Source organism: Buceros rhinoceros, unplaced genomic scaffold (assembly GCF_000710305.1).
Source record: "Buceros rhinoceros silvestris isolate BGI_N320 unplaced genomic scaffold, ASM71030v1 scaffold4778, whole genome shotgun sequence".
Lineage (NCBI taxonomy): Eukaryota > Metazoa > Chordata > Aves > Bucerotiformes > Bucerotidae > Buceros > Buceros rhinoceros.
In genome coordinates, this window is record NW_010425007.1 from 16,780 (window position 1) to 27,250 (window position 10,471).

Genomic DNA, 10,471 nt, shown 5'->3' on the forward strand with positions numbered 1-10,471 from the left:
TGGTGGCCCTGGTGGGCCAGGTGGGCCCTTTGGACCAGGCAGCCCAGGGACTCCAGGTAGCCCAGGTAGTCCTCGAGGTCCTGGTACCCCTGGTTCTCCCACAGTTCCTTGCAGGCCTTGAAATCCTGGTGGGCCTTGTGGCCCAGGTGGACCATCTTTGCCTTGTGGACCTGGTGGCCCTGGGTCTCCACTTGGTCCAGGCAGACCTGTCTTGCCAGGGGAACCCCTCTGACCTTTGGAGCCAGGCGATCCTCTTGAACCTTTCCCTCCTTTTTCTCCTGGTGGCCCAGTTGGCCCAGGTGGACCCTTCTCACCTGCAGGACCTGGTGGTCCAGGCTCTCCTTTCTCTCCTTTTTGTCCTTTTAGGCCAGCAGGGCCAAGAGGACCTTGAGGGCCTCTGTCACCTTTTGGTCCTCTTGGGCCAGGAGGGCCTGAAACAATGTAAGCATGCAAAGTGAAGATAAGGACAGAAAACAAAAGAAAAAGCACACATGGGGTCTTTGTTTAATATACCTCAGATCAGCAACATTGGATATTCAGCGCTGTGAAAACTGCACTAACAACTACTTCGAGCAGTGCTTGTAAAAGTAAGTCTGCTTCTCAGTGCTATATACTACCGCTCTTTTCTCAGCCTCCATGAAATACAGGATACAGAAGAAAATAATCTGATGCACCTTGACCCATGAACTGGACAGTGTCACCATGCCCAGGCAGGCGCCAGTCCCTGCGAGACACACTCTGTGCTGTTAATGCATGTGATCCTGCATGTTAATGCTCCTCACTCTGCTATGCTTCCTTTTCCTTCTAGTCCTATCTCTCTGCTCTTAAATTACAGGAGTCTTTCTTCTGCAATGGCCCTATTTGCTGCTCTGTCAATAAGAGGGTTGTCAAAAGAGGCAAAACAATGGACAGTGAGCAACAGGCCAACTGTGGGAAAGACCCACAGCTGCGAACTGGCTGGCTGTAATAGGAAAGAGAACAATAGTCATAATAGGAAATGCCAATATTTTGACAGCAATAAACATAATTTTGGATTCTGATCATTGATGAGCAATGCCTTGCCAATACTAACCCCTCTCCCAATCTAGATAATTTAAAGTCCTCCAGAGATCAGTTCCCAAAGTGGAGTCATTTGGGCCTGGTTGAAATGAGAAAACTTAAGCTTACTGACATGTAATCTTGGCTCTAATTCATCCCTGACTGGTTCACATCAGGCTGGAAATAGGAGTGTTCTTTTCATTTGAGATAATACTTGGCTGGGAGAAACCTAAACTTGATGCTATTTATTTCTGGAGAAAAGAAAATATCCCAGGATTAAAACCTATGCAAAGTAGGATGACTTCTGGCAGACTAACAACTGGATCAAAGTGAAATAGTAACTTGTTTTTCAGTAAGGGTGGACCTTTCTGGGAATAGTCCAACATATATTTTTTAGCCATTTCCTCCTTAGCAGGGATTGGTTTCTTGAGGTTCCACTCCTTCACTAGCCTATTTTAGAAACTAAATCAAAAGCAGACCCAGTCAGTCAGAATAAAATTTCGCCAAGTCAGAACCTTCTTTCATAACATCCCCATTCTAGCTATGTAAAGACATAGGAAAATTAGTAAGGAAAATTTAAGTGACATTTACATTTCCAAAGTTTAGGATTAGATAATAGAAAACCTCATGACTCTGTACCAGCATGCACTAAATTCCACAGAACTAAAGAAGTAATGCAAGCAGGAATTCAACGTAGACCATTATAGGCATCATTAGAGGACCCACACACCTTGTAGGACAGTGAAGTTCTTGATGAGCTGGCCATGTTTGGAATCTACCAGCTTCATTTCTTCCATGATTACAGACAAATTGGCAACTTCAACATCTAACCTTGACCTCATCAAATCCTGTTGCAGCTTGAGAGATGCAGAGTCTAAGCGAATATTGGTTAGTGTGGTGTTTATAAAAATCAGCTCATCTGAATGTTTACTTAAGGTGTCTGTACAAGCTGTCCTGACCTCATTGAGATTGCTAGTCAGTGTCCTTAGATGATGAGCAGTGTAGCTCATGTTGCTAATGATATTGACTATATCAGTTTCGAAAGCCTGGAACCTCTCTTCTAGCTGGCTGAATTTGGCAGAAGTTCTGTTTTCATATTCTTTATGCTGTTCCTGGAGATCCTTTAGATTTTGTTCGTTGGCTTGGGCAATTGTTGTGAGGTTCTCCATTTGCCCACCAAAGGAGCTGAGCTGATTGTTCATGTCTTCAAGTGTGTCATTGTTAGCTTTTGCCAATGCTGAGTTGTTGGTGGCCAAAATCTGTAAATTTTGTACTTTCTCCTTAAGCCAGTCAGTGTCCTTTTGGGCTTGAAGGACAACCTGCTGCAGATTTTGAAAGTCATTCTTGATTCTTAGAATAGCCAAGCCTGTATCTTCCATTGACTTCTGCAGAACACTGATAAGATTTCTTTGCTGTATTTGTGTCAGGTTTAAGTTGTTCAGGTTCATGATGACCACATTATGAGAATGTACTTGTTTTTGCAAGTTTGTTTGGATATTACTTGTGTCTTGCTGAAGATTGTTGATATAGCCAGTATATGCCTGAAGAGTCTTATTGACACTGATGATCATGAAAGAGTTAGTATCTAAGACACTTCTCATTTGGATCTGCCTATCATCTAATACATTTCCAGACTCTTGCAGCTTCTCCAGTGTATCTTTGTTTCTGGTAGTTTTCTCTGCAATGTCATGAAGCTGCTGACGAAGAGCCAGAATATCAGATCTGAAGCTAGACAGTTCAGTGTTAGTATTCATGGCTTTTTGTCCAGCTTGGTCATCTGTTGTACAGGAAAAAAATTGAAAGGCTTTAGGATGAGTTTTTTAAAAAACAGTTTAAAAAGCACAGTGTATATAAGTACAGCCAGGTTGTCAAAATGGTCTGTCAAAAAAACTTCTATGCTATCTTTTCCAGAAAAGAGAAATCACTAAATGAAGTTCTATCACTGGATGGAGAAAAAAATCAAAGAAGAATTAATGAAGAACTTGTGTCTTGCTGAGGAGAAAAAAAAATAGTGATTCTATTGTTATATAAAGGAAAAACTGCCATTAGAAACTGATGAATACATGCAGTCAAGTAGTGCTATATTCTGAATGAAAACTGAATGCTAAACAGTGTTGGTGTAACTTTCTAGCAGAAATTAGAACTATGAGAAACAGATGAAACCTTCTCTGGGAATGCAGCAGCCAAACCCAGCTGCAGTATTATCGTGTGGGAAATTTTATCTCTACTAGCCTTGTTTTGTTAACTCTAACCAAAACGCTAACCACGTGGGGACTAACCCCTTTTATCCAATTATGGTGCTTTAAGAGCTGTGTGCTGTCTGTGTAACAGAGACACTATCCAATCACCATGTAGCTAGTCGGGTGAACAAGAGTCTATAAATTGGGATGTATTGTAAACAATAAACGGGTCTCACTACACACCATATTGGCGTATGCGTGATTTGTCCCGGCTCCCAGCTGGCGGACCCGCCGTAAAAGAATATAGCACAAATGGCTACAAAACAGAATTCAAAATATTAAAAAGGTATCAGTAAGAGTGTGTTTTGATGTCACAACTGGATTTTGCTGAAAGCTCAGAAGTAAATTTTAGCTTTTCATATTTTATTCCTCCTTTTCCTGGCATGTGGAATATCTTCATTGTGATTTAGTCTAAATAGCTCCATTTTTCTAAAATATTTTGTTTAGTTTTTAAAAAGTTCTAATATCTATTTTAAATTGATCTGGGTTAAAGAAAGACAGAAGCTTTGCCAGCAGACTACTCCAAATATGACAGGATATGATGTATTTCTGTTGTTCTCTCTAAGGTATTATTATTGCTTTTAATTACATTTATTTTGCTGTTATTGTTTCCTCAAGTTCTGTGTCTGAGGAAGGGAAAACCTTTAATCTTTGTGGGACATTTCTGCTCTTGCTTACACTGCCGTACAGAATACTTGCAGAAGCTTGTCTGAGTATGATTAAGCTTTCAAGCCAGGACGTAGAAACTGAGGAAATAAGCAGTCAACACTCACTTTGAGGAAAGATGCTCTTTCGTGACTTCAATTCCCTCTCCTACATGTATTTTTGTCCCCATCTAAGTGTAGCTATATTTATTAATTACATAGTCTGAAGTCCATAATTTCAGATGACTCCAAGAGAGAGAGGGGTGTTTTTCATAAACTACAGTGAAACATCTGTGTATGGAGCTTTCTTCTGGTGCGTTTGAATGAATCGTAATGGAGAATATCAAATGGTGTCTTGTGAGACTTCAGAATGAAGAGTTTAAGGTGTCTTTTGTGGGTGGACACCTTCCCAAGCACAGCTCTTCTGCCTGCCACTTGTCTTACTCCAGGATCTTCTCAGCTCTGTCTCTACATTTACCTCTCAGTTATCGCTCAAATCATACTGTGTTCCTCACACAGCATTAACTGCCACATACAGCTAATCCCTGCAGGCCTGTCATGGATAACACAATGTTATTTTTCTGGCCTTACAGAAGTTCTCTTACCTTTATGCCTCCCACACATTGCCTTGTAATTTTTTTAACTTCTTCCATAGCAAGTCCACTTACATGGGAACTGATGGTACTGAGCTAACCATCCAGCAGCATGTAAATATACATGGGCATGAATGGCTCAAAGGTGCTCCAAGTTATGAAAATTTAATCATCAGAATATAATAACCAAAATATAACCAAAAGATTGATGTGCTTTAAGGTGTAACATTTACTTCCATATATGTATCAGTGAAAGTACATGCCACTGAATTACCCTATGTCTTTGAACTAAACGCAGTGTGCAAATACTTCAGAAATAAGCTATCTATCTTATGAGGCGAAAAAGTTGTAAAAATTTATGATCAAGCTGCAAGCGAGTAATTTGCCTTAGAAATACACACCTCAATATATGGTTTATGAAGCCAAGCAAAATTTATTTCATGAAGCACATGTGTGTATGTGTATATTAATATTTATATAAAAACTAATTAGATAAACTGTAAGTCTATGTATAAATTGATAATAAACATCTCTGCTTCCTTTTCATACAAGGAAGGAAGGTAGAAATGTACACTTAGTGAGTAGCATCCTTACCCATGACCTTTTTCCACCTTCCTGCTAATTGAGACGTGTTATAACACTTGGGAGACCGAAACTCCCAACCTTGTGTCTTATATTTCCTGAGATTATTAAGAAGTATTTTATAGAAGTAATCAATCTGACTCAGAGATAAGAATTTTGAACGGCTGATTATTTGTGCACCCTTTAAAATGGCCTCCAGTTTTGAATCTTAATTGCTAAAACAGCATCGAGGAGACTGAGTGACAGATTTTCATTTTACATAGAATCTTTCATGCCGTGGAACAGCTTCTGCTATGTTTTACATCTCTACCTCAGAAAAGACTATCTCCTGAGGACAACCTTTAAGTGTCTGTTTATTTGAGTATAAATGACTTCAGAGTGACTTCAATAGGAACCGTGAATATTGAAGTATATCTAAAATGCTGTCCTAAGTAGAGCTGATCTTAACTATTTTTAAGATCTTTCCCAAGTACTTGAGAAATTGGAATAGAAATGCTGTATCTTGTCATAGTCAGAGATTTTTCAGACAAATTTCTTGCTGCTATCTGCCAGGAGAACAACCCAAAGCCATAATACAAAGGAGCTTTGCTTGTGTGTAGATTACCTAATTTCTTCAGATCGCTCTCCACCTCTGTGAGCTTTTCTGTGTATCTTCTGTGGGATGTTTCCATGCCGCCTGTCACACTGTCCATTTTTTCTACAACTAGGGGAAAGAGAACAGTTTTTATGGAAAAAAGAAGAGTGAAACTATTAAAAAAGTCTAGTGAAAAATAAAGCAAGCAAACAAACAAACAAAAAACCCCACTACCATCAAACACATAAAGAAACCATGTTAAAATTGCCTTGCTTGCCTCTACACTCCTTTGGTGCTCTGTGAAATGTTGGAAGGATGAGCTCCTATCTGCTGGTGGGACTCAGCATTCTTCCAGTTCTTCAGTCTGCCAATCTTCCCCAAACATTTCTTTGCTCATAAGCAACCTCTCTCCTGAATGAGGAAATCCCTCTTTGTGTTTTTTCCTCATGCTCCAAGTCCTTTTGTTTTAACAGTATTCCATGCTCCAAGCTCAATGCTGTGTGACAAAGGCAGATTGCTTGCTAAAGGCTCAGACACATAAGAGGAGACTTCCTTTTATTTTGCTATGAGCTATTTCTACCTAAAAAGAATTTTTTTCCCCCTGTGCCTTTTAATCACTAAAAATTGTCACCTGGATAGCAAACTTTGGACTGAGATAGCAGTTTGAAGACGCAATTGCTAAATGTTTTGGGGGTCAACTTTTAAACATCTTGATAATGGTACGGATTACTCAAAACAGTCCTGAAACCATTCTGCCTCAGGAAGATTGAACGGATGGTCATTCAGCAAGTGCAGATTTATGGCTGATATGGTCTTTATTTTGTAATGTCTGAGTAATTTTGTTACTGAGATAATCTGATTATTTGAGGGAATTCACATAGAAATGGAAAATTCAGAGCAACAAATAAAGAGCTGAGGGTGGCTTCCAGTGGCAAAAATGTGAAATGCTTGCAAGGTTAGAAGCAGCCTTCAGCTTCCTCACCAAACCTTGTAAACCTCGTCTAGTAGGCTTTTGCATTCAAGCTACAACTGGGGCAGATATTTCTTCTCATGGTGAGATTATCTAGCTGTTTTGCTTACACTGGGAGCAGAATGGATCAGAAACCCTGGGAAAGACTACATGAGTTACTGTGCCAGGTCCCTCTTTCAAATAGAGGAAATAAGGTGCCCCTCATGTCTTGTGACAGTGAAGCCAATTATGTAAACTTGCGTGGTGTAGGGGGTACCACTGCCTGTAAAATAATCTGCAGCTAAGAAATAGCTTCATAGAAGTCGTTGCTATGTAAAGATTTTTTTTTTTTTATTTGATGTGGAAATTTAGGGGGTTTTTTGCTGCTCATGAGCAACCACAAGAATCCCAGACCTTTAAGGTGTAGTCCACCAAGTGCTCCTTCTTTATTAACTTTTGTCCTTGTTTTTCTGACTCTGCATACTTCAGTTACAAAGCAGGCTTTTATTGCTTCCCCAAAACCAACAGGAGAGAAAGTCGACCAAGATGATCTCTGGTGCAACTGCACTGAGGTCAACAGAAAACTCCTCAAGGTTTTCAGAGAGACCACACATCATTTGATGAATTACCTGTCTGATACTTTCTATACAGCTAACAAGCTAGTAAACGAGACTCTACTGTGTGTGCAAACACAGTGTCAGAGTGTGGCTTTCTGTATTTGAGATGATGGCAGATTGCTTGCTAACCTGATCCAGGCAACAACAATGGCTTTGTTTTTTCAGGGGGAACATTGCTCAATACTTTCTGCTTTAGAAAGCATTCCTCCCCTCCCCACCCCCAATATAGCACTAATTTTTCAACAGTTCTTCTACCCATTAAAGTTACTTTGTCAAAATGCTGTATGCCAATTTTCATAAGGTAAGCCGGAGTTGATTCTCTGTTTGTCCCGCCTGACTGACTTCCAGGCTGGAGCCCAGATCAGCAAAGGCCCTTCAGTTACTTCTGACCACTGATGCATATATACACCTATTCTTCCTGTGCAGTCAGCATGGGTACCATACTTGGCTTTTCCTTCTGGCTAGCTCTAGGCATCTCCTTGTTCAGTCTGCTTGTTTATGGATAGTCGCTGTGAAGGACATGGCTTACTCTGGACACTTAGAGAGGACCTCACAAAAGCATGTGGATTTAAAAGCAGGCCTACTGCAAGTGTTTCTGATGGACCTGTGCCTTGACCAGCAATGTCACATCACCTATGGGTCTTGCTAATTCAGATTTAGTGTAGTATTCACCTGTTTTCTTCATTATGCAATACGCTTGGAGTTGATTATCAATGATGAAAGGAATTTGTAGTTTCTTCTTTTGCTGTTCAAATGAATGTCAGTTTGTAATTCAGATCTGAAGTTTGTAAAATTGAGATTCTATACTGTCCTATAACAACAAGAATGTTTTCATGGTTGAATGAAATCTAACACTAGAAATGTCTTTAAAATATTCCCCTGAAGAGTACAAAGCAAATAAAAATAGTAGAAATCCTATCAATATGTAGGAGCCTGTACTGGCAGTTAGATGAGATTGGATTGATTGGATTGGTATTTTCATTGCTGAAAGTAAAAAAACCACAACCCAGCCCACACTAAAAAGACCAAAGCTGGTCTGTTGCTATGGACATTCTTTGACACACTAAAAATTTGTTGAAGTAGGACTTTAATCAGAAGCCTCACTGGTATTACTGACAATTGGCCATGGTATGTGTGGAAGACCGTGCCTGGACTGTGTCTGAAAGATCACTGATGAACACTGTTAAAAATTCTTTCAGTCCCCAGCAGCTTAACTCCTACAGAAAGTAATAGGTTTTAATTCCAGTGTGTAACTGGATGCCAGATAGCAGCCCTGGGTCAGGAGGGCTGACACGACACTTAGTTGGAAGATGCTGGATTAGAGAGGCTGGAAATAGAAGGACACTTTCAAATACAAAAGATACTGATTTTTGCCTATTTGACACTAAACTGGTGTCAGATTAACTGATGCAAAGTGCAGAATTAGTTTTAGCAGGCAATTGTGTTTTCCCTCAGAGGGCAAGTCAGTCCTGTTGTGTTAAATATAGAGGAGGGAGGCCACTGCCAAGTTCAAACCACCCAGCTCCAGCAGCAGAAACAGTAGAGGTCTCTCCAAACATGAACTGTAGGTTTAGCTCAAGGATTCCCAGTGATTCAGGCAAAGCTGAGTTTTGTCATCCCATAGACAAACACATGCATATATTTACTTTATAGAGGGTCAGGATCTTAGCCTGGGGGACTTGATCTCCTGCCCAAACTCCTTCCCCAAGCAAGTTGTAGCTTATTTACTTACTTGCTGCTGCCCTGCAAGTAGAAAGGATGAACTCTGGGGAGAACAAGTAGAGAGCCAAATAGTAGGTTTTGTGGATGTCAGAAGGGGTCAGATGGATGGATGTACTTCCTATTACTGGGAATGCCTCTCCTTCCCTGGCAGTAGCTCCCATCACCATCTCCTGATGGTAGATGAGCATATGGCACACTCAGGAGTGGAAGTCAACTCTGGAGAGTGCCCTGGCTTGAACAGCCGCTTCCCAGCTTCCCCAGAAAAAGGTCTCTCAAAAATGCGGTATGTCTATGCCTTAAGCTTGCTTTTGAATAGCTTCATCTTGTTTCTCATCTTGGTCAGATGTCTCTACATTGTCATCTCACTTTCTGACAAGGTCACTGTGGAAAATGTGGTAGAACGTCCAAAAGAAGCCAAAATTTCAAGTAGTTGCTTACTGGAACTGTGGGGACTGTCTGCATCTGAGCCAGTATTTCAGAAGCAGGGACAAAATGTGTCGTCTCACCAGAAAGTGAGATATGCTCTAGGTAATGGTGTGCAAACTCTGCCTGATAGACAGCTAAAAGAAATAGATGAAAGTCATGGTGGGAATTAGTCAAGAAACTTAAAACCAAGGGCTGACCAGAGAATGAGAACTACTAGAAATTCAAGCTGAGAGCATGCTAGCTTCGCTCACTGGAGTGAGTCACAGGAAGATCATCCACCTTCAATATGCTAATTTGACACTGGCTGGTGCCAAAAAAAAATGTGACTTTGTATTTTGCATGTAATTTAAGAAAGTATGTGTAAAAAATAACAATTGCTTTATTAATGTTTTTAACAATAGTGTAATATAACTTCTCAAAGCATACCAATAGTAAACTCAGCTTGTTACTCTTTCATGACCTTGATGTTTAATTCATGTTTTGTTTTCAGGTTTCTCCAACCTACTATTTTTACCACCAGTTTGGAAGTTTTTTCTATGTTGACTTTACCTCCCATTGAGTTATTTTTTGCCTGCCACTGATTAGTAGTTTTAAAGTTTTAAATCACAAAGGATATCTAAATATCACATAGGAAATTAAAGTTTTAGAAGTGCTTTTGGGTTTTATAAATCTAAGTGTGGGAGGCAAATTTAATGGAAACTCAGCTAAGAGACCTGAAGAATCCCTAATGCTAGCAGAATTCCTTCTTTCAGTGTAATAAAAAAACCCCAGCCAAACTATGATGCAGAGAGAAGAGTTCAAGAGGTCTATAAAATTTTATTTTTAGGGGTTTTTTCTTCCTTTAGTGCCTAATTCCTTCCCAAAGATCAAAAATATTGCTAAAATTCCTTTGAATATGTACCGTCAGCTGGGGTTTTGTCTAACAAGTTTTCCCTGCAAATTGCTTAGGCGCTGAGGAGATGAAACTCTTAAGCTGCAGGTACAAAGGGTGAAATTAATGCCTGACATATGACCATTTGCTGCTTGGTGTTACAGAGCAATACCTTGGACTAAACAGTACTTTTCTCCACTGTACGCCTCTTTCCC

General features: G+C 40.1%; 1 protein-coding gene across 1 annotated transcript in view; it reads right to left on the reverse strand.

Moving 5' to 3' along the window:
* COLEC12 (collectin sub-family member 12) overlaps nucleotides 1-10,471 on the reverse strand; it is a gene marked incomplete at its 3' end in the record, with an annotated part of 20,351 nt that overhangs the window by 3,473 nt on the left and 6,407 nt on the right. Inside the window, exons 4-6 of the mRNA XM_010140978.1 lie at nucleotides 5,702-5,800; nucleotides 1,769-2,815; nucleotides 2-431 (exon numbers count right to left, since the gene is read on the reverse strand). Coding sequence (XP_010139280.1) covers nucleotides 2-431; nucleotides 1,769-2,815; nucleotides 5,702-5,800 — 1,576 coding nt within the window. The remainder of the gene's footprint in view (nucleotide 1; nucleotides 432-1,768; nucleotides 2,816-5,701; nucleotides 5,801-10,471) is intronic.